At 43.5% G+C, this 24,727-nt stretch overlaps 1 protein-coding gene across 1 annotated transcript in view; it reads left to right on the plus strand.

The window, feature by feature from the left end:
- Nucleotides 1–24,727, plus strand: part of nsmfb (NMDA receptor synaptonuclear signaling and neuronal migration factor b) — a 104,283-nt gene that overhangs the window by 40,354 nt on the left and 39,202 nt on the right. Inside the window, exons 4-7 of the mRNA XM_060841013.1 lie at nucleotides 1,310–1,385; nucleotides 11,197–11,202; nucleotides 11,322–11,390; nucleotides 14,365–14,417. Of these exons, the coding sequence (XP_060696996.1) occupies nucleotides 1,310–1,385; nucleotides 11,197–11,202; nucleotides 11,322–11,390; nucleotides 14,365–14,417 (204 nt within the window). The remainder of the gene's footprint in view (nucleotides 1–1,309; nucleotides 1,386–11,196; nucleotides 11,203–11,321; nucleotides 11,391–14,364; nucleotides 14,418–24,727) is intronic.

The raw sequence follows: 24,727 nt of genomic DNA on the forward strand, positions 1-24,727 counted from the left end.
GAATGTAACTTTCTGGGATTTACATATAAAAAAACTGAAACCAATATGCCTATTATAAAAGATGAGAGACTTAACAAACAATCCAGGTCTTTTTCAATATATAATTTCAGTGACATCACACTATAAACTTTTTCTATAAATTCTGTGTCCTACAATCTTATACTCCACAGCCACCTGATGAAGGAGCAGTGCTCTGAAAGCTAGTGCTTCCAAATAAACCTGTTGGACTATAACCTGGTGTTGTGTGATTTTTAACTTGGTACATCCCAGTCCAACACCGACACCTCCTAATCATTGAAAATGGCAAGGAGGTTACAAAGACCTTCATATGCTTCTCTTTAGAAATAAAAGCTTAGAATATTAAAGCAAGGAAGCTGCAATGAACTTTATGAAAGACTGATTCAGCACCAACTAGATATTGCACCCAGTTCTGAGTGGCACTTTGAGAAGGATGTGAAGGCGTTGTAACAAAACAGAAAAACTTAAATATGGTTCTAGAAATGAGGAGCTTCAGCTCTGAGGACTGTTTGGCAAAACTGGGAGTATTGTTTATATAGGACATATTTGTGAGGAAATATGATCGAGGGTTTCAAATCCTGATGGCTCTGGAAAGAGTGGATAGAAATGAGCTGTCATGATTGGTAGAGGGGAACCAGAGGACAATGGCAAAAACTATTTGTATGTAGTGAGGTGATAGGATCGGGAAAGTACCGCCTGAGAGTGAGATGGGGGCAGATTCAGTTGCGAACTTCAGAAGGAAGTCGAATAGTATTCTAAAGCAAACCAATATTGGCAGGGTTATGATGGAAAGGCAGGGTGTGGGTGGGACTAGCTGAGTTGCTGTTACTGAAGGCTGACTCTGACATAATGGGCCCAATGGCTTCATTTTATGCTGAAATCATTCAACAATTTTGATTTCTAAGCTCTGTTAGATTCGATAGCTTGGGATGTTTGCAAATCAACAGGAACAGCAATATATACTTTGTATGTTTTTTTAATTTGTTCATTGGATGTAGGCATCACTGGCTATGCCAGCATTTATTGTACAGCCCTAATTATCCTGCCAAAGGTGGCGGTGAACTGCAGTAGGAAGAGGCCAGTGAGATTCTAGGCTTTAGTTTTGCAAAATCAGCCTGTATATTTGCAGCTTCCCTGGTTTATGGCAAAGGATTTGCACTCCTGTCGATGTTCAAGTCCAGGTAGCAGACGTGGCTGCAGCTCCCAGCTCTCCATTTGAAAGTGACCTTTACTGAAATACTTTCTAATTTGCCTACGGATAGTTTTGAGTGAAATAATTTTTCTGTTTCAGATGATGTCCCAATTCGGACTTGGTTCCCAAAGGAAAACCTCTTCAACTTTCAGACAGCAACCACCACAATGCAGGCGTGAGTATGGTACAGGGGATCATAGATTTCCAAAAAATGTTTGATAAAGTCCCACATCAAAGGTTATTGTAGAAAATAAAGATCTCATGGTGGATTGGGAGGCACACTGATATGAATAGAAGACTAGCTGGGAGTAGGCATAAATGGGTCTTTTTCAGATTGGCAAGATGTAATGAGTGATGTGCCACAGGGCTCTGTGCTGTGACTGCAATTGTGTACAATCTGCCTCAACTGTTTTCAAGTGACTCAGATGAAGGGATTTGGGATGTAAATTCCAAATTTGTTAATGGCACAAGATAGGTAGGAAAGTAAGTTGTGAAGATTAATTTAAGAGGTCACAAAAGATATATAGGTTACTTTAGTGAGCGAAAATGTGGAGTGATTCCAAATGATGGAAAATTGCAGAGCTCTGCGATCTAGGGAAACTGGTTGTCCTCCCAAATGGATAGCAAAAGGTTAGTATGCAGGTACAACAAATAATTAGGAAAGCAAATAGAATCTTATTTATTGTGAAGAGAATTCAATACCAAAGTAGGGAGGTTATGCTTCAGTTATATGGGTAAGACCACATTTGGAGTACTATGGTCTCCTTATTCAAAGAAGGATGTAAATATGATGGAGTAGTTGAGAGAAAGTTTATTGGACTAATCTCTGGAATGAGGAAGTTTTCTTATCAGGAAAGGTTGAACAGGCCAGGTTTATATCCACTACCTTTTAGTGAATTAAGATCCTGAAGGGTCTTGATATCTTGATAGGGAAGATATGGAGAGTATGTTTCCTCTTAATAGGACAATCTAGAACGACTGAGCCTCTGTTTAAAAATCAGATTTTACCCAATTAAAACACAGATGAGGAATTTTCTTTCTCAATAGTTGTGATTCTTTGATCTCTCTTCCTGAACAGGCAATTGAAATAGAGCCCCAAATATTTAAGACAAAAGTAAATGGATGATTCTTAAGCAAAGGACTAAGAGGTTACTGGGGTAGGAGAGAGTGAAGATTTGAGGTTAAAATCGGATCAGCTAAGATCTAAATGGACGAACAGGTTTGAGGGGCTGAATGGCCTACTGCTCTGAATTTATAAAGAGACAAAAAAAAACTGCAGATGCTGGAAATCAAGGTAGACAAACAGGAAGCTGGAGGAATAGAGCAAGCCAGGCAGCATCAAAAGGTGGTGAAGTCAACATTTTGGGTGTAACCCTTCTTCAGGATGGGGATAGGTATAAGGGGAGCTTCAGATAAAGGGGCTGGCGGCCTAGGGTGGCGAACCGGGGATAGGTGAACACTGATAGAGGCTACGACCTAGTTGGTTGATGGGAGGAATGAATCTGGTTGGTGGCTGGAAGGGAGGGTCAATCAGAGGAATGGAAGGGAATGGGAGGGGCTGGGAAGGGAGTCAGGGATGGGAATGGAGGTTATTTGAAATTGCAGAACACAGTGTGGAGTCCTCCAGGCTGTAGACTGCCCGGGTGGAAGATGAGGTTTTAATCTTCCCATTTTGGGGTTTGGTTTGTTGTGGCAATGAAGGAGGCCAAGGATAGCCACGTCAGAAAGGGAGTGGGAAGGTGAATTAAAATGGGTGGTGACTGGGAGGTCAGGTTGGCCCCCGAAGGCCCGGCTGAAATGCTTGGCGAAATGTTCCCTTAGTTTACATTTATTCTCCCCGATGTAGAGAAGACCACATTGGGAGCACTGTATACAGTAAACTAGGTTGGGGGAGAGGCAGATGAGCCTCTGCTTCACCTGGGAGGACAGTTTGAGGCCCTGGATGGAAGTGAGGGGTGGTGGTGTACCAGCAGGTCTTACATCTTTTCCGGCTGCAGGGGAAAGTACCTCGGGGTTTGGTGGGGACTGGTGCGAACCAAGGATTGTCGAAGGGAACGATCCTTGCAGAATGCAGAGCGGGGTGGGGAGGAGAAGATGTTTTTGTTGGGTGGCGTCTAGTTGGATTGCGGAAGTGTTTAAGAATGATGTGTTGGATGTGGAGACTGGTGGGGTGGTAGGTGAGGACAAGGGGGACTCTGTCTTTATCGTATTGGGAGGGGGCATGGTTTCGAGCAGTGGAACAAGGAATGGAGGCGGTGCGGTGGAAGGCTGTCTGGATGACGGGGGAGAAAACACATTGTTCAAAATAGGTGGACAGCTGGGATGCTTGGGAGTCTCCTCATCTGGGCAGACACGGTGGATGAATTGGGAGAACGGGATGGAGTTTTTGCAGGATACTTGTGGGAGGAGGTGTAGTCCAGGTAGTTGAGTCTGTGGGTTTATAGTAAATGTCGGTCTGGAGATTGTCACTGGGAATGGAAATGGAGAGGTCAAGAGAGGGGAGGGGGGTGTCCGAGATGGACCAAGTGAATTTGAGGGCGGGGTGGAAGTTATGAGCGAAGTCGAAGAACTGCTCCAGTTCATCCTGGGTGCAGGACACTGCACTGATACAGTCATCGATGTAACGGCGGAAGAGTTGGAGCACAGTGCCTGTGCTTACCATCCCCAGTGACAATCTCCAGACAGACATTTACTATAAACCCACAGACTCAACTACCTGGACAACACTTCCTCTCACCAAGTATCCTGCAAAAACCCCATCCCGTTCTCCCAGTTCCTCCACCGTATCTGCCCAGGTGAGGAAACATTCCACTCCCAAGCATCCCAGCTGTCCACCTATTTTGAACAATATGCTTAACACCCCTCTGTCATCCAGACAGCCTTCCACTCAACCACCTTCATTCCCTGTTCCACTACTCTAAACCATGCCCCCTCTAAAAGTAATAAAGAAAGGGTACCCCTTGTCCTCACCTATGACTCCACCAGCCTCTGCATCCAACACATTATCCTTAAACACTTCCGCCAACTTCCACCAGACCCCACCGTCAAGAATATCTTTTCCTCCCCATCCCTCTCTGCCTTCCGCAAGGATCATTCCCATTGGCAATCCTTGCTTCGAGCCACTCTCCCATGAACCTCCCCAAATCTCAGGTACCTTCCCCTGCTGGTACACCACACCCCTCACCTCCATCCGGAGCCCCAGACAGTCCTTCCAGGTGAAACAGAAGTTACCTGCCTCTCCTCCAACCTAGCTCACTGTATCCAGTGCTCACGACGTGGTCTTCTTTACATCAGGGAGACCAATTGTAAACTGAGGGCATGTTTTGCTGAGCATCTCAGCTGGGCCTGCAGGGGCTGACCTGACCTCCCAGTCACCGCCCATTTTAATTCCACTCCCCATTCCCCTTTCTGACATGACCATCCTTGGCTTCCTCCATTGCCACAACGAACCAGACCGCAAACTGGAGGAACACCACCTCACCGTCTGCCTGGGCAGTCGATAACCTGGAGGACTCCATGATGAGTTTTGCAGTTTAAAGTCACTTCCCCTCCCATCCTTGACTGCCTTTCCGGCCCCTCCCCCTCCCTTCCATTCCTCTCATCGACCCTTCCTTCCAGCCACCAACTGGATTCATCCCTCCCATCAATCAACCAGGTTATATCCTCAGCCTGTTTTCACCTATCCCCAGAACTCTGTCCTGCCTCCCCCCCACTCCCTTTATCTGCAGCTTCCTTTACCCCCAACCTCAGTCCTGAAGAAGGGTGACACCAGAAATGTTGATCTCTCCACCTTCTGATGCTGCCTGGTTCTTCCAGCCTCCTGAATTCGTCTGTTTAGATGATCATTTCTGAACCGTTGTGCAATAAGCGTATATCTAGTGGTATTCCTGTGAAGCCTTTGGTACAATTTACGTCAAAGGTGGGATGTAGGTATAAGTTGATACACAGTGCTGAATGGGACTGGGGTTTCCCCTTTTCAAACAGTGCCCTGCACAGGAGCTCGTTCCAAGACACAAACATGATGCACAGAATCACAATAGGGATGAATCATTGCTTTTAAAGCAACAGTATGTTCAATGGAAAAGTGGAATACGGGGGAAATCTGAGGTCAGAATGCAAAGAAGGTGGAAGCACTCAGCAGGTCAGAGTTAATGCCTCATCTCAATGTTGCAATGAAAGGCTGTCAACCGCTGTGTTCACACTGTGTTATCTGACCTTTCTGCATTCTTCCAGCATCTATGTGTTCCTATTTTACACATTCAACAGAGCTGACACAAAGACTACTATGTCTGATGAAATGGACTGATTACTCCCCACATGGCTGCTATGTAAATGAAGGTGACACAAGATACTGTACAGAATCAACAACAACTTGCATTTACATTGCGCATGGTTAAATATTCCTATGCATCGCACTGTGATTTAGTTAGAAATTGACATTTAACCAAAAATGAGTAGTTGTATCAAAGCTTTGACAAGTGATTGGCTCTAGGGATTATCTTCAAAGAGGCAGAGTTTCAGAATCCCAGAGTTTAGGTGATAGATGGCTAACAGTGCATCCTTAATGCTGAGCTAAGGGAAGTGGAGGATGTACAAGATGTTAGAATAGAAGAATACTCACATCACAGAGCGCTGAGGGACTGGGAAACGTTTCAGAGTTGGAAAAGGTTGAGGCCGTCAGAGAGTTTGAAGCCAAGGAACTGGATTTGAAAATCGAGGCATTCGGAATCCAGGAACAGTATAGGTCAGTGAGCACCGAGTTGAGGGTGAATGAGACTTCACACAAGTTAGAATATAGGCAATAGAAAATGAACCATTCTCTATATACAATTAGAGAAGCTGTGATTGAGACATATGTGAGCTTGTAAGTACCAGATGGAATGGATCATTCCTGTTTTCTTTGACGCTAATAATGAGGAGCTGGTCCTGCATGAGCTGTGCAGTCACTCCTGTGAGAGTTCCTCTTTATCCAGTGTGTACAGTATATGAGAACAAGCTGCATCTGAATGCAGTAATGACAGAAACAACAAGTACTTGGGCTTGAGCACTGGTCCACTTGCTTCCTAGACCCGAAATAGTGTTCCATTAATCTGGAACTAATTGGTGACACCCAATATTCAAGCCTTTGCTGAAGCACTTCTGACCTATTATTGCTATCAGTGTTTTTTGTTAAATGTGTGAGATTTGCCAGCACTTCAGAGCTCAGTTTGGCGTTTAATGAGCTCACACTGAATATTGAATAGCAGTAGGCTCAGACAGCTAGCATGTACAGCGAGCACTCCATTTGTGAATTTACAACTGAATGTAAATGTAATGTACCAGCTGTGTCCCATGCATTAATGTAATAACTGCAGGCTTTCAGCCAATAACTTTCTTGATGATAATCCATTGTGGCAGCGAACAGATCAAGTAGTGAAGGGATCTGTGATTATTCTGATCTTAAATCCACAGTGTCTTCAAAGCCCTGATATTATTAGTTGTAGTTCGTACTCTCCGGAATTTCTCATTCCCCTGTGGTCCCTTGGCAGTGAGGTAAATTCAAAAAAGCATTCCCATCTTTTTACCACTTTTGTCACTGATTCAGAGGCCCTGTAGACACTGCCTCAGCTTTAGCAAAGACAGTTGCTGTTTTGAGGTGTTTGATGTCTTGGTTATACAGGAGTTTAACTGTCACAGTTCTTTAGGTACTTGTGCGATGATTTCAGACAGGATTTAAAGGGTAGCACTGCCACATGATGTGAATCAGATTCATGCAGATCTGTATGTGTAAGCTGGATGTATATTTTCTCAAAGTCTCCAAAAGCAAACAGGGTCCGTGCATAGTGACAAGAGGCTTGGCTCAAATTGCTGACTTGTTTTACTTCATTCTTAGCATGAATATGTGGATCAATATATTTATAATAATAGTTCAATTTAACAGACACAATTTTCCACAATGAGTCATTAACCTGCAGGAAGGATGCTCCCTTGGCTGTAGGAGTCTAGGATTAAGGGACAGGCCATTTAAGATCAAGATGAGGAGAAATTTCTTCTTTGAGTGTAATAAATCTCTGGAGTTCTCTACCCTAAAGGGCTGTGGTGATTCAGTTGTTGAGAATGTTCAGGACAGAGATCAACAGATTTCTTGATACTGAAGACAGCAAGGGGGAAGTGACTCGAGTGGAAAAATGGCATCCATGTGGAAGATCAGCCATAGTCTCTGTCGTTGGAAGGACAAGCTTGAAGGACTGAATGGTCTACTTGTGTTATTTCCTATGATCCATATTGGGATTGCCAGTTTTATAAGAATGAATGAGCTGAAAATGTGTTGCTGGAAGAGCGCAGCAGGTCAGGCAGCATCCAAGGAACAGGAGATTCGACGTTTCAGGCATAAGCCCTTCTTCAGGAATTGAAGAAGGGCTTATACCCGAAACGTCGATTCTCCTGCTCCTTGGATGCTGCCTGACCTGCTGTGCTTTTCCAGCAACACATTTTCGGCTCTGATCTCCAGCATCTGCAGACTTCATTTTCTCCTTATAAGAATGAATGCCAGCTTGTTGCTCCAGTCAGTTTTGGGTTTAAACAGTGCAGCTGGGCAGTCCCTTGGGCATGAGCTTCGGCTCCTGTGGTACATAGGCATCTTGCAAACCCAGGAGAAAATTCACAGCTGAGTCAGGAGCTGATCCCGAAAAGTGACTTAAATTCCATAACCTCGGATTGCCCAAAACTCTCTGCCACCAGTGAAGTACTTTTAAATTATATTCACTGTCAGAATGTAGGAAGTTCCCACAAATTGTGAATGAGGTACAGAAATTCATCTGTTTGCAGTATTAGCTGACTTAGGGATGGAATGAGAGAGATAACGATCTGTGTGGGCAACTAAAGTCCTGCTATGTAATAGTCACAGGCTATATGTTAAAACAAATATCTGTTTGAGGTGTTGTGCAATAGGTCAATATTGTCAAAATACGAGGAGAACATCCTCAAGTTAACTTCTTATCGGAATACCTGTATTCATGCTGCACTCAAACATTAGTGCTGAACCTATGTCCAAGTCCTGAACACACAAACTCCTGATACAAAGAAAAAAGGAGAAATACCTTGCATCATTTGAGGTACAGTTGGCTGAGCTAAAAAAGTCAGAGTGATAGGATCGATCAGTTGGTGGAAATGGTAAAGGGATCATTTATCCTGTGAGACGCTATCTCACTTAAGGACTGTATGAATCTCCACCCTGTCCAATCACTGGTACAGCCTTATCATGGCTCTTCAGTTCCTGTCAGTCTCCCAGGGTATTCACACAGCCAGACTAATGTTGGTCATTCCAAAATGCCCCTTGCACATGTGGACTTTAACCAAAACAAGGAGTTAGTTTAGTGAACCGTTTATAGTTATAAAGGACAAGGATGTGAAATGGTGCTGTGTGATAGGAATACACCCAAATGGCAATACAAGGACAGGGGAATTTCATGTGGAGTCATAGAGATTTCCTTAGTGGGTTTTCACATACTCATGCCATGCTCCATCGGCTGACTAATCATAAATGATTTTAAAGCACTGTTCAAGGAAAAAAGACAGTATCCTAGTTAATACTTATCCTTCAACAGCACCAGAAATTATCCAGTCATCTGACAGGACCTTACTGTGCACAGTTGACTGTTGAAAATCCTTCTAACTACAGTGACTACACTTCAGATGTTGTGCTTTGGCTGTCAAGTACTTTGAGATGCTTCACATTCACGAATGATGCTAAATAAGTCCAAGTGCTTCCTTCTTTAATAACTACCAGGCAATCTCCCAGCAGTGGTGTGGTGTCTGGGGAGTCAGGACCAAGTGAAGCTATCAGATCAGGGAGAGAAGATGTGGAAAGGGAAGGAATGAAATGTGGGAGATAAGGCAAGGAGATTAAAAAGATTGGCTTTGGGATTGCCGTTTTACTTTAGGGTGTTGGCAGTCTATTTTACTGCAGAAGCAAGTTGCTGGGATTTTTACTGAAAATTGAAAATGCTGGAAATCGCAGCTGGTCAGGCAGCATTATGGAGAGAGAGCATGCCAATGTTTCAAGTCTAGATGACTTCTTCAGAGCTGACATGAAGTGTGAAGGGGACAGCATTTATGCAGTGGTGGCAGGGTGAAGTGTAGGGGAGAAAGTACTTCATCCCCTTACTGTTGCATAAATATTGCCCACTCCACACTTCACGTCAGCTCTGATGAAGAGTCATCTAGACTCGAAGTGTTAGCTTGCTCTCTCTGTGTGGATACTGCCTGACCCACCGTGATTTCCAGCATTTTCTGTTTTCACTTTGTTGCAGAATTGCTTTCAATGACTCTGATATGGATGGAGCTGGAGGAGTCAATATCATCCTATAACTGATAGGCAGGTGACATGATTTTTGTCAACACTGATCATCTGCTTGTACCAATACTCTTCCTCTGGCTAAATATGATGGGAATGTATAAATTCTCAAAGACCTTTTCATTGATCACCATCACACATAGGACCAGGGACTCACCACCCGCACAGTGCAAATACAGACACAATGGATGTCAATCTGCCACCTTTGAATTACCTCATTGATGTACTGGACCCTACCTGATATGAAGCCTCATCATTCCAAGTTCAGCAATGGCTCACATCCTCTGAACTTCAAAAACAGTCACTCTAATTAAAATCACTATATAATTCAGCTTTATTTCCATTTTGCACTGTTTATAACCTCTTCTGTTAGGAGATTGAAGAGCTGTTAGAACTGCTTAACATATTGGTGACAAATGTGCTTATTAATGTTCATCCCAGGAACTTGGGCCACATGGTCTCAATATGAATCAGTTAAGTGGGAGAGCCGAAATAATGAGCAGCATTCTTAACCCTCTTTCTAATAACAAACAGAAAGGTTTAATGCAATGACTGCTAGTTTCAAGCTGGGCTCCATAAGGCGAGATTTTAATTTATAATCCAACTGAGCTACAGTGGAATTACGGGCAATTTTGATGACAAGCATTCAATGAAGACTATTTTCAACCAGTTTTATATCCTCAGAGTAGTAAGCTTTTGCGCCTATTAATTAACAAACAAGTGAATCTTTTTTAACCTGATTGAAGTATCCCCTAACTGTATACATAAATGAACGGTATCTCATTTGATTGTGCACATTTAATTCCCTTATGTCTTATTGTCCTTTAGAGTCAGAAATCAAACTGCCCATTTGTTATCTACATAGCCCCAGTTCTACTTTAATGTTGCTGAAGTTTGTCTGCTCTTTGAAATGGCTATTCACTCCATTCTATCCAACTGCTACCGATGGTTTAAGATAGGGGTCCACTACCACATTCAGTGCTCAACTTGGTATGTGCAGTCAATACCAGTCTTTGTATTCCAATACCAGTCTGTATATTCCAATACCAGTCTTTGTATTCCAATACCAGTCTTTGTATTCCAATACCAGTCTTTATATTCCAATAATATTCCATTCCTGATGAAGGGCTCTGGCCCGAAATGTCAAATTTCCTGTTCCTTGGATGCTGCCTAACCTGCTGTGCTTTAACCAGCAACACATTTTCAGCTCTTTATATTCCAATACCAGTCCTTGTATTCCAATACCAGTCTTTGTATTCCAATACCAGTCTTTATATTCCACTACCAGTCCTTGTATCCCAATACCAGTCTTTATATTCCAATACCAGCCTTTGTATTCCAATACCAGTCTTTCCCAGGATGAATGTTAATAAATTATGCTAGCAGTTCTAATATCTCTTCAATCTCCTAATAGAAGAATGGATTATAAAACATTGCAAATTGGGAATATATTCTCAAATATCATTACCTGGGAAACAGGGATTTTGCGTCAGGATTGTGTAAGGGGCTTAGGGGAAAAGGATATAATGGACTTGTTGGTTTTTGGATTGTGTTATTTAACAACTTCACTATGATGGCTGAATGTCTAACTCAGAATTATTAATAAGATCTTTTTTCTCTTTTACTGCCAATCAACCATCCTGTCATAAAGAATATCGTGAGTACTTCTATTTTTCTATTTCCATAGCAACCCTTTCCTTTTTGTCTAGAGAGCCAGTGCTTGATTTTCAATGTACAGCTCAGTTTGTGGTGAACTTTGATCACATTTTCCCTCAGGGCTTTCCGGGGCTGCATGGAAAGGAAGAGGAGGAAGCGGGAGAACGAATGTGCCACTGTGATCCAGAGGTATGTGGCTCTTAGCCAATTCCTCTGGCTCCACTTATCGGAGACACAACTGGCTGCCACATAACCAGAAAACGTCATGCCTTGTAACTGGTGATATTGGAGTTTAAACACTGTTTTCACACTTTAGTTCAGGCAACTGTCTCCTTCCTCCACTGTGAACTCAGACCCTGTGAGCATGTATGTGGGGCTTTCTCTGTCCAGTTTTCTGTGTCTGTAGTACAATGTCATCTTGGGCTCAGTATGAATTAATTCTGAGAGTAAAAAATCCACCCCCCATATTGGTGGTTATCGCTAGGAACACGAGCTGTCAATTTGCAGACATCTGGCCATGGGGAGGTGATAGCCTAGTGGTATTATCGCCAGACTATTAATCCAGATACTGGATTAGTGGTGCTGGACGAACACAGTAGTTCAGGCAGCATCCAAAGTGCAGCGAAATTGACGTTTCGGGCAAAAGCCCTTCATCAGGAATAAAGTTAAATATTAATCCAGATACCCAGGTAATGTTCTGGCGACCTGAGTATGAATCCTGCCATGGCAGATGTTGCAATTTGAATTCATTAACAAAAAGTTCTGGAATTAAGAATCTTAATGATTGAATGTCAGAAAATCATTTTAGGGAAGGTGTCCTTACCTGGTCTGGCTTTCATGTGACGAACAGCAATGGATCCTAATTGCCCTTTGTATAATTATGGATGGGTAGTAAATGCTGGCCAAGCCAGTGATGCCCACATCCTGAGATTGAATAAATAAAAACATACTCCAGGACGATGTAGATCGGATCTTAACAGTTTCAGCAACCGTATCAAATTGGTGTAGTGTTGGATGGTATTGCTGAGACGCACTGATATTGCAGTAGAGCAGAGCACTCGGAGTCCAGCTGCACTTGAAGTTAGACTAAATGGCAATGTGCTCCATTCCCAACTTCTGACAGTGTGGGAAAGTATGATGTCCCCATTGTTAAGCACTGTCAATGGGCCAAAGGGTGGTCGGTTGCATTCCCAGGCCCCCAGTGGTAGCCTGGAAGCAAACCCTTCATGGGACAACAAAAACAGAACAGCAGAGTAACAGGCCCTTTGGTCCACCAGGGCTGAGCTAATACATGATACCTTTCTAAATTAAAATTATTCTGCCTCCATTTGGTCCATATGCCTTTATTCCCTGCCTGTTCATTTATCAATTAAGACGCCTCTTAAACTTTGCTATTGTATCCATTTCCACCACTTGCCCCGGCTGTCATTCCAGAATCTTACCACTCCCTGTGTAAAAAACAACTTGCCTCTCGCATCTCCCTTAAACTTCCTCCTTTTGCCATAAATCTATGTGTTCAAGTAATTCATGTTTCTACCCTCAAAAAAAGACTCCGACTGTCCTTTCTATCATGTCACACTTGTTTAACTCCTCCTGAGTGGCATTAGCAAACCTCCCTGCCAGGATATTGGTGCCCCTCTAGTTTAGGTGCAAGCCGTCCTTGTACAGGTATCACCTGCCCCAGAAGACATCCCAATGATCCGCATACTTGAAGGCCTCCCTCCTGTAGCAGCTCTTTAGCAATGTATTTATCTGTACTATCTTTCTATTCCTAGCCTCACTGGCACTTTGCACAGGAAGTGATTCTGAGATTACAACTCTTGAAGTCCTGTTTTTAATATCCTACCTAACTCCTTTCGCAGGACCTCATCTCTCTTTCTGCCTATGTCATTGGCACAAATTTAGACCACAACCTCTGGCTGCTCACCCTTCCCCTTGAGAGTATCCTGTGCTTGCTCAGAGACATCCTTGACCCTGACACGAGGGTGGTAACACACCATCTCGCTTGCAGCCAATGCCTCAGATTATAGAGTACTCTATCACTAATGCTTGCCCACACTTCGACACTCCCTGCTGTAGAACAGCGCCAGTCGTGATCTGGTTGCTACTGCTGCTTTCCCCTGACAGGCCATTCTACAGTATCCATCTACCAGGCCCGCTGTCAATGAAAGGCCGCCAGCATTCTTAAAGATCCATTCCACCCTGGCAATGCTTTTCTACAACCTCTACCATCAGGGAGAAGGTACAGAAGCCTGAACACACGCACCAGCTGGTTTTGTAACAGTTTCTACCCTACTGTTGTTAGAATACTGAATGGACTCACAAACTCTTAGCATTCGCCCTGTACCCATGTTTTTGTTTTTGTCACTGCTTACATATTATTTAGCGTCTGTGCTACTTAACTCTGTGATCTGCCTGTATTGCTTGCAAGACAAAGCTTTTCACTCTGCCTCGGAACATGTGACAATAAATTCAATTCATTCCCTCCAACAGTATCCAAAATGGTATACCTGTTTGAGAGGGGAATGGCCACAGGGATTCCCGTACTGCCTGTCCACACTTACTCACCTTCCTGGTCATCACCAAACTCTTGTGAATAGCCATTACTAGTGGTGTGACCAGCTCATTAAATATGCCCTTCACGACATTCCCGGCCTCATGAATACTCCATTGTGAGTCCATCTGCAGTTCTGAGGGGGCAAACCAGGAGCTGCAGCTGAACAGACGTTCTGCATATGTCATCAGCGTGGAGACTGGAGGTGTCCCTAATTTCCCACGCTTTGCAGGAGGAACATTCCACGGGCCTGGGTTCTCCTGCCATTGTGAACCTTATCAACTCCGGAAAATAAAACAGGAACAGATTACACAACCTAACCCAGAAGTCACCAAAGTCGTCTCATTTCCACCCACCAGCAGTTAATTAGGTCACTGGGCCAATGCAACTGACAAAGGAAACTCCTTTGTACCTGCCTCCACTAGGTGACCCCTTCGTAGCACAGTTTGTTGCTCCAGTCAATTGTGCCTGTGCTGTTATTTTCTCCGTACTAAACAGGCATAAAACCACGTATAACTGGAGCCATAGTGATATAATTGCGCAGTTTTGCCCTTGAAGAGGCTTAGATTAGTTCCTGGTGATTTCAAATATCATTTTATTTACCTGCAGAAATTTCCGCAAACATCTTCGAATGGTTGGGAGTCGAAGAATCAGAGTGCAAAGTAAGTCAGAGTGGTCTGTGTGTTAGTCCCTCTGTCTGTTTCTCCACCTGTTTCCGTTACAGTTTATCTCTTAATTTATTCGGATGTTGATCGATCTGTTTGCTGTCAATCATTATGTTTGTTAGCCTGTCACTTTGAATGTTTGTTTGTCAATGTGCCTGTTGTTTTGCCTGCTTGTGTGTCATTCTACGTTAATTCTGCCTGTTAATGTATCAGTATGCCTGTCATTCTGCCTGTTGTGTGTCAATGGGCCTGCCAATCTGTCTGTTTATAGGCCTGTTGTTCTGCCAGTTTGTGTGTCATTCTACGTTAAATCTACCTGTTAGTGTATCAGTATGCCTGTCATTCTGCCTGTTGTGTGTCAATGGGCCTGCCAATCTGCCTGTTTGTAGGCCTGTCATTCTGCCTGTTTGTGTGTCATTGTGCCTGTCATTCTGGCTTCTTGAGTGTCATTGTGCCTGTCATTCTGGCTGTTTGTGAGTTGTTGGAGAAAGTGAGGACTGTAGATGCTGGAGATCAGAGCTGAAAAATGTGTTGCTGGAAAAGCGCAGCAGGTCAGGCAGCATCCAAGGAACAGGAGAATCGACGTTTCGGGCATGAGCCCTTCTTCAAATGGCCACAGGGATTCCCGTACTGCCTGTCCACACTTGCTCATCTTCCTGGTCGTCACCAAACTCTTGTGTATAGCCGTTACTCGTGGTGTGACCAGCTCACACCAGTGGTGTGAGTTGTTGTCAGTATCTCTTGGATTAGGTGAAATTAACAGTCAAATGCTGAGCTACACAGTCACGTAATGGTACTCACTACTTCAAAGTGACAGGAAATAAGCCTGAGGATAATTCTGAGGAACAGGGCAATGGGACTCAGACCTACACCTACTGCTCCTTCTCAAAGACCTTCAGAGTTGCAAATTGGGTACCTCATGCAAACTGCCAAGTGAGGAATGGAGGATCTTTCATTAAGTTCTAAGTATGGCCACGACCTTGGACTAATCCAGAGTCTTGGATTAATATTCCGAGGCAAACACCCCAAATTCAAATTCCAGTCTGACGGTCTGAAAATGAAAAAATAATTAGATATCATGTTTCATTTCAGAAAACTCTAAATAATGAACTAATGTCCTTGAGGAAAATAGCCCTAATGTCCCTGCTCCAATCTTACCCATGTATACCTTTCTTTGTGACTCCAGTCCCACAACAATAAAGGATCTTAATGGTCATGCATAAGGGTTGAGATGCTGTTTGAGATGCAAGGGGAGTAAGGTCCACCAGCGAGTTCTGAAGATTTGCAGTTCCCAGAGTACCTCTTACTTAGAGCATAGAACAGTATTGCACAGAACAGACCCTTCAGCCCACGATGTTGTGCCGAGTATTTATCTTCATCTAAGGTCAACCTAACCTACACATTCCTCAATTTACTGCCAATCCATGTGCTTGTCCAGCAGTCGCTTAAATGTTCCTAATGTCTGTGACTCTACTACCATTGCTGGCAGTGCATTCCACGCACCCACCACCTTCTGTCGAAAGAACCTAACACTGACATGTCTCCAAACCTCCCTCCAGTCACCTTAAAATTATGATCCCTCATGACAGTCATTTCTGCCCTGGGGAAAAGTTACTCTGTACAACTCTATCAAGTCACCTCTCTTCCTTCTTTTCTCCAGTGTGAAAGCCCGACGTCACTCAACCTCTCTTCATAAGACAAGCCCTCCAATCTAGGCAGCATCCTGGTAAATCTCCTCTGCACCCTCTCTAAAGCTTCTACATCCTTCCTATAAAGAGGCAACCAGAACTGGACACAATATTCCAAGTGTGGTCTAATCAGGGTTTTATAGAGCTGCAGAAAAACCTAGCAACTCTTAAACTCAATCCCCTTGCTTATGAAAGCCAAAGCATCATACGCCTTCTTGACAACCCTATCAACTTGGGTGGCAACTTTGAGGGATCTATCTACATGGACCCCAAGATCCTGCTGTTCCTCCACACTGCCAAGAATCCTGTCTTTAACCTTGTATTCAGCATTCAAATTTGACCTTCCAAAATGAATCACTTTGCATTTATCGATGTTGAACTCCATCTGCCACTTCTCAGCCCAGCTCTACATCCTGTCTGTTTCATGTTGTAGTCTGCAACAGCCCTCCATACTATCTATAACCCCACCTACCCCATCAACAAACCCTTCCACTTCTTCAACCAAGTCATTTACAAAGAACAGAGGCTCAGGAACAGATTCCTGCGTGACACCACTGGTCACCAACCTCCAGGTGGAATACTTTACATCCAGTACTACTCGCTGTCTTCTTTCGGCCAACCAATTCTGTATCCAGACAGCCAAATTATCCATACCTCCTAACTTTCTGAATGGGCCTAGAATGGGAAACCTTATCAAATGCCTTACTGAAATCCATATACGCCACACCCACTGCTCAACCTTCGACAACTTTCCTCGTCACATCCTCAAAGAACTCAATAAGGCTTGTGAGGCATGACCTGCCCCTCACAAAGCCATGCTGACTATCATTACTCAAACTATGTTTTTCAAAATAGTCACAAATTCTATCTCTCAGAATCCTTTCCAGCACTTTGCTTACCACAGACATAAGACTGACTGGTCAGTAATTCCCGGGGCTTTCCCTATTCCCTTTCTTGAACAGAGGAAGAACATTCACTTCCCTCCAATCATCCGGTAACACTCCCGTGGAGAGTGAAGATGCAAAGATCATTGCCAGAGATGCAGCAATCTCATTCCTCACGTCCCGTATATATCTGGTCCATTCCTGGGGACTTACCTATCTTAATGCTTCCCAGAATTTCCAGTTCATCACTTTCTTGATATCAGTCTCTTCAAGCCTATTAACCTGGTCAACAGTGTTCTCACTATCAACAAGGTCCTTCTCACTCGTGAATGCTGAAGCAAAAATCTCATTTAGGGTCTCCCCTACCTCTTCAGACTCTGTGCATAAGTTCCCTCTGCTATCTCTGATCAGCCTTACCCTCTCTCTTATCATTCTCTTATTCATCACAAACCCAATCCTTCCCGCCAAGGCTATTTTTGTACCCCCTCATAGCTCTCCTTAATCCATTTTTGAGTTCTTTCTTAGCTACCCTGTAATCCTCTAAAGCTAGGCCAGATCCTTACTTCCTCAACCTTAAATAAGCTTCCTTCCTCTTGATGAGAAGCTCCTCTGGTGATCCAAGGCTCCTTTGCTTTACCACTCCTTGCCTGTCTCAGTGGGACAAAATTATCCAATACTCACAAGTGCTCCTTAAAAGGCTTCCACATTTCTGTTGTGCATTTCCCGTCGAGCAATTGTTCCCAATTTATACTCCACAGCGCCGGTCTAATAACAGTATAGGTTCCCCTCTCCCAATTCAATATCTTCCTATCTGTCTGTTCCTATCCCTCTCCATGGCTATGGTAAAGGTGAGCAGTTGTGGTCACTGTCACCGAAGTAGTCTGCCACTGAGAGACCTGAAACCTGGCCTGGCTTGTTACTTAGCACCAAATCCAATACCCCTCCCCCCCAGTCGGCCTATCTATATATTGAGTCAGGAAGGGAATCCTTCCTGGACACACCTGAGAAAGTCAGCTCTATCCAGACCATCTGCACTGAGGAGGTTCTAATCAACATTGGGGATATTGAAGCTACCCATAACAACAACTCTGTTACATCTGCACCTTTGCAAGATCTGCTGTCCAATCTAGTCTCTATCTCTCTGCTGCTAATGGCGTGTCTATAGAAAACACCCAACAAAGTCTCTACTCCTTCCTGTTACCGACTTCCATCCATGCTGACTCTGTAGGGTGTAGGTTTGCTCGCTGAGCTGTAGGTTTGATATCCAGATGTTTCATTACCTGGCTCGGTAACATCATCAGTGGCGACCCCCAAGTGAAGCGAAGCTAGATTAGATTAGATTAGATTACTTACAGTGTAGAAATAGGCCCTTCGGCCCAACAAGTCCACACCGACCCGCCGAAGCGCAACCCACCCATACCCCTACATTATCCCTTTACCTAACACTATGGGCAATTTGGAATGGCCAATTCACCTGACCTGCACATCTTTGGACTGTGGAAGGAAACCGGAGCACCCGGAGGAAACCGGCGCAGACACAGGGAGAATGTGCAAACTCCACACAGTCAGTCGCCTGAGTCGGGAATTGAACCCGGGTCGCCGGCGCTGTGAGGCAGCAGTGCTAACCACTGTGCCACCGTGCCGCCCAAAAGCTGTTGTCTAGCCACCAGCTAGCCACAAAAAGACACGACCCTCTCTCCCTCATAGCCTTACACATGGATGAAAAAAAACCCACCATTTTGACTGGGACAACACATCTATCCTACAGGCTAAGCAAAGACATGCCAGAAAATTCCTAGAGGCCTGGCACTCCAACCACAACGCCATAAACAAAAACATAGATTTAGATTCCATCTATCAACCCCTCAGAAAACAAACAGGAAATGACATCACCACAAACCCCTGGAACCCCATCCAGGAGAAAGATATAAATAGAAAGTAGGAGACAACAGCTTCGCTTCACTTGGAGGTCACCACTAATGATGCTACCTAGCCAGGGAATGAAATGTCTGGATATCAAACCTACAGCTCAGTGAGCAAACCTACACCCTAAACCTCAACCTGAGCTACAAACCCAAACAAACCTTGCGAATACTGACTCTGTAGACAAACCCTCCTCAGCAACCTCCTTTTCTGCAGCTGTGATGCACTCTCTAATTAACAATGCTGCTCCCTTGCTTCTCCAATGTTACTTCCTTGAGGTTGCTGGTCAATTTGCACATTAACAGTGTAGGCATCATTAACATGCCATCATTTCTTAAGCAAGTTGCTGCTAAATGTTAATAATGTTATAGCTGATCCACATAATGAGTGTGCAGTATGACTCATTGCAGAAATGCTTTTGAGAGACAAGATGCCACATAAGTGCAAGTTCTTGTGTTAGTTTGGAAGGTATCCTGAGCTAGAGGAAGAGCTGAAAAATGTATTGCTGGAAAAGCGCAGCAGGTCAGGCAGCATCCAAGGAGCAGGAGAATCAATGTTTCGGGCATGAGCCCTTCTTCAGGAATGAGGAGAGTGTGCCAAGCGGGCTAAGATAAAAGGTAGGGAGGAGGGACTTGGGAGAGAGGCGTTGGAAATGCGATAGGTGGAAGGAGGTCAAGGTGAGGGTGATAGGCCGGAGTGGGGGTGGGGGCGGAGAGGTCAGGAAGAAGATTGCAGGTTAGGAGGGTGGTGCTGAGTTCGAGGGAAGAGGGCATTGCCTACTATTTCCGCCCTTGATTTTTGGCTAGGGTCTCTACACTAAACCTGTAGGTGTTCGGTACAAACAAGCTCTGACTGTGACACCAACCTGACATGTCATGGAATAACACACCAGCCACTGACAAATAGCTAGTTGACCATAGGGCAGCTGGCAACCAATAATTTCAAAAGGTGATGCAATTCAGAAAAAGCTATATCTCCAATCGACAGGGACTACAAAAATACACTTTGGGCTGTGATTGAGGACAGGGCAACAATTCTGTGTGTAATTATTGATTAAATCCTTCAGTGGATTCATCACCCATTCCCAGCCCAGTTCTTTTATGCATTATTTAATGGTAATCTGCACTTTAACTACCTTATTGCCTCGCTTATGTTAAAGCCTAATTAAATACACCCCCCTCGGGCTCTGGTGTCAGACTTGATTATGAATACTGAGTAGCTCACTCATGACAAGACTCGGCGCTAATGACAGCCACACGCAGGGGAAATTAATGAAATGGACCTGAGTGAAGAGCGGTCAGCTGTGCAATTGCATGATATTCACAGAATATTGTGTGGATCTGCAGCAGAGGGAGTGCCTCAGCACATTGACCCCTTAACAAGCTGACCCCTCTGCACTCTGACCTCTCCCTTTGGTTCTCTAAACCCTGAAAATGTTGACTCTTCGGCACGCTTACTTCTCCTCTCCATGTGCTGTGTTCTATATGAGTCACAGAGTTGTACAGCATGGAAACAGACCCTTCAGCCCAACTTGTCGATGCCAACCAGCTATCCTAAATTAACCTAGTCCCATTTGGCCCATGTCCCTCTGTATCCTTCCTATTCATATACCCATCCAGATGCATTTTAAATGTTATAATTGTACCAGTCTCCTCCACTTCTGCTGGTCACTCATTCCATACACACACCACCTTCTATGTGACCTGTCTCAGGGTTTGGGTACCTGCAGGTACTCTTTCTGTGAGACTGTTTCCTCCTGAGGCCCTTCAGCTCCTTCTGTGCTATAACATTCCTTTATTTATATTTATAAGTAATAGATTATCGAGTACAGTCCATTAGTGCAGTATCTAAGAGCTCCCTCATCACATTCTTATTCTAGATTGATGTCATCTTAGGCCCTTTGGGTCCCTTTAACTCTTACCTCTCTCACATTAAACCTATGCTCTCTAGTTTTTGGGAAGAGATCTTGGCTATTCAGCCTCCCATGCTCCAGGGAAAACAGCCCCAGCCTATTCAGCCTCTCCCTATAGCTCAAATCCTCCAACCCTGGCAACATCCTTGTAAATCTTATCTGACCCATTTCAAGTTACACAACATCCTTTCTGTAGCATGGAGATCAGAATTACATGCAGTATTGCAACAGTGGCTTAACCAAAGTCCTGTACAGCCGCAACATGACCTCCTAACTCCTGTACTCAGTGCACTGACCTATAAAAGCAAGCGTACTAAAAGCCTTCTTCACTATTCCGTCTACCTGAGATTCTACTTTCAAGGAAATTTGAACATGGACTCCAAGGTCTCTATTCAGCAACACTCCCCAGGTCCTTACCATCAAGCGTATAAGTCCTGCCCTAATATTCCTTTCCACAATACAGCTCCTCACATTTATCTAAATTAAACACGTCAGCCCATTTGTCCATCTGATCAAGGTCCCTTTGTATTCTGAGGTAACCTTCTTCACTGTCGACTTTGTCAAAATGTAAGGCACCTTAGAGCTTGGAGTTGGCAAGAATGGAGAATTTACTTTATCTTGTGGTTTAAAGTACTGCTGCTTGCACATTGACATACCGGTCAGAACTGTCTCGGGTTTAGTACCTGTGAGACTATTTCTTCCTGATCAGTAATAAGGCCCTTCAACTCCTTCTGTGCTGCAAGATTCCTTTACTTACATTTGTAAATAATAGATTATCCAATACAACCCATTAGTGCAGTATCTAAGACCGCCCTCATCACATGCTTGTTCTGGATTGGTGTCATCTTTGTTAATGATGTCAGAGTCATGTGGTCAGTTACATCATCCTGATTTACATTAATTCCATTATCCCACATCTCTCCACCCAAGTTACTCCCTTGTTGGTCTACATGATCCCAGTAGTTTACAAAAACTGTGTAAGTGAGTAAAATTAATCAGGAAGACCATTATCAACACTATTATTATGATTATCACAGTTGCCCCCATTATTAGCATCTTGTCACCAGCCCGACCGTTCCCTACTCCAAAGTTCAAATCTCACAGGCTGAGGCAATGTGGAACTCTGACTGAAGATCCAGTTCTGGTTTGTGTGAGTCTGTCATTAGGCTGATGATGTTGTAACATGTCTGGAATAATTGTGCCACTCTGTACACTGTCTGTAGTAATATAGATGTGGCTGCCCCATGTCTTATGAAAATCATACTCGGTTTCACTCCTTAGCTCTAGTGAGATCTATTCTCTCCTGTTCCTATTCAGGTGTTCTGACATTCTAAGACTTTAGTACATCTGTTTCTCTGATGACCATGGTTTCTGACTTCCTTTCTCTTAACCAGACATTGTATCTAGCTTTAAGATTTGCACTTTTTACCCTATGACCAGAGTTGTACTGTCTGTGCTACTTTTTCCCGTGGCTTTTCTCTAGTTGATTTATCATGTGGTCTTGAAAGATTATGTTTGGCCTGAGGTTATAGTCTAAACCTGGTACATCCATTTTAAATCTCTCCCCATTAACCATTCGATGGGTGAGTCCCATTATTCAATGCTGTTGCTCTGTAACTAAATCGAGCTAATTCCCAATCTGGACTCTGAGGCATCACTTGATTGGTCTTTCTGCCTCTCCGTTCGACTGAGAATGGATGAAAAACATGTCACCTACTTGACTCCTAAATTGACTCAGTAAATTCCCTGAAATCCTGACATATGAGTTAAGATCCGACCCTGTTTCTTCCAACAAACTACGTATCACAAAAATCCTTTTACAGTTTTCTGAACATGAGTCTACCATGGATGAATGACTAAAGGTGAAGTCTTGCCACTTCAATCCACCTTGAATAATAGTTGACTTGGACTAAATGCGTATTCCCCTCAAATCAGACAAATCTGTTGATTGTCTTTCTTATAGTCTTTCTGGAAATCTTGATGTATTCATTGGCTCTGTAGGCACTTGGTTGTGTCTGGCACACAGTTGGCATAGCAAAATGCCGTGCTTGAAAACAAAAAACGCTGGAGCTCACAGTGCGCCAGGCAGCAGCCGTGGTGAGAAAGCAAGCCAGTGTTTCAACACTTCATCAGAGCTAACGTGAAGTTTGGAAGGGGCAGAATTTATGCAATAGTAGGGGAGGAGGGAGCTGTTTGGAGTGCTGAGGCAGAAAGGAGGTTCAGATTAAGTGATTGGAATGTGAGAAGGGCAGAACAGTGGTGTCAGGCTTGAAAGAGCTAATATCCCAATGGGGTGGGAGAGGGGAGAGAAGACACGGTGACAGAGAATGTAACAAGCAAAGCTAAAAGGAAGGAAGGAATGGGTTCAAAAGTTGAAGGTGCTGAACTCAATATTGAGCCTAGAAGGTTGGAAACTACCTAGTTTCTGCTTTCTATCAGTTGACTCTTGAATAAGGACTACTCCTATTGTGACTAAATCTGGATTGTAATGAATTACATCATTAAAAAGTAACTTCTCTTTGATCTTTTTAAAGGTTGTAGTCTGTTCCTGACTCCAGTACTACTGTTAGACATTTATCAAAAGAATAACTGAATATTCCCACTTGATTCTCTATGTATTTGATTCACTGGAAGTCATTTACACACTTTGCTGGAAACACACCAATGGCTATTCTTTTCCTTGGATCTGCCATGATGTCTTGTCTCCTTGGATAATGTGTCCTAAGAATGTAATTGTCACTGCACAGAATTTATATTTCTCATTCGGTGTAAGACCAATATTCTGTAGTTAATGCTTCCTTGACCCTCGAAACATGCTCCTTCTTCATTTTAGGATGCAGTGGATGTCATCCATATCGTAATGGTTCCCTGTTTCTTTCCAGGATTCTAGACTTTGCTGTTTAGAACAGCTCTGGCACAGTGGAGGTTCCAAATGGTAAATGGTTGAAGCAAAATTTCTGATTAGTGTAATTAATGTAGTCAGCAATGAACACTCTTGGTCTAAGTGTACTTAACAAAACCTGATGTTAGCACCCAATTTTGTGAAAAACCTGTTGTTGCCATTTTTGTCAAACTATCACCAACAGATGGAATAGAAAGGATTTGCCTTCTTACATCTTTGATTGTGTGAGAGATATCCACACACAGTCTTATTTGTCCATTTGTCTTGGGAACAATTAACTAGCCCTGAGCGCCATTGTGTCAGTTCTGTCACTGTGACCCGGATATGACCCATTTTCAATAATGTTATCTAACTGAGATTTTACTTTTCCCATGAGAAGTTGAGGAATCTTTCCTGGGCAGATGCAAAAAAATGGGCTGAGCATCTTCTTGCAGAGTCGTGTGATACTTTTGCTCAATTTCCCAAACACTTGAATAGCTGTGAAAATTCTTGCTGATATTCTATTTTTTGAAACATTGTATTGACTCTGAGGCCTAGATGCATACATACATTTATGCTGAACAATGGGGTGTCCTCATTTCTCAATACATATTTTGTCATCTCTGACTAAACTTTGTAGTGATTTGCCTACCTGAAAATCTGTACCTCCTGGACCTTGGAATTTAATGTTTGCTGGTCTGAGTGTCATCTTCTTCAACTATAGTAAGCTATCTCCAAATTTTAAAACTGCTGATCCAGTGTGGAGTTTACATTCTGTTCCAGATCCTTTTTCCTGCAACTTGATGATCCAGAGTCGTTTGACTCTTTCTGACTTCACCAAGAAATGTTGTCTTTATCCTTTGTTTCTGCTCTTTAACTTGGTGAACATTTTCTTTATTGTGTTGTTTTTACTTCTCTGAAAAAAAATCCTTTTGCAGAACCTTTTCTTTATTTTGAAGTGATGAAGTTACTGGATGTAGGTTTGCTCGCTGAGCTGGAACGTTCATTTTCAGACGTTT

This window comes from Hemiscyllium ocellatum, chromosome 21 (assembly GCF_020745735.1).
Source record: "Hemiscyllium ocellatum isolate sHemOce1 chromosome 21, sHemOce1.pat.X.cur, whole genome shotgun sequence".
Lineage (NCBI taxonomy): Eukaryota > Metazoa > Chordata > Chondrichthyes > Orectolobiformes > Hemiscylliidae > Hemiscyllium > Hemiscyllium ocellatum.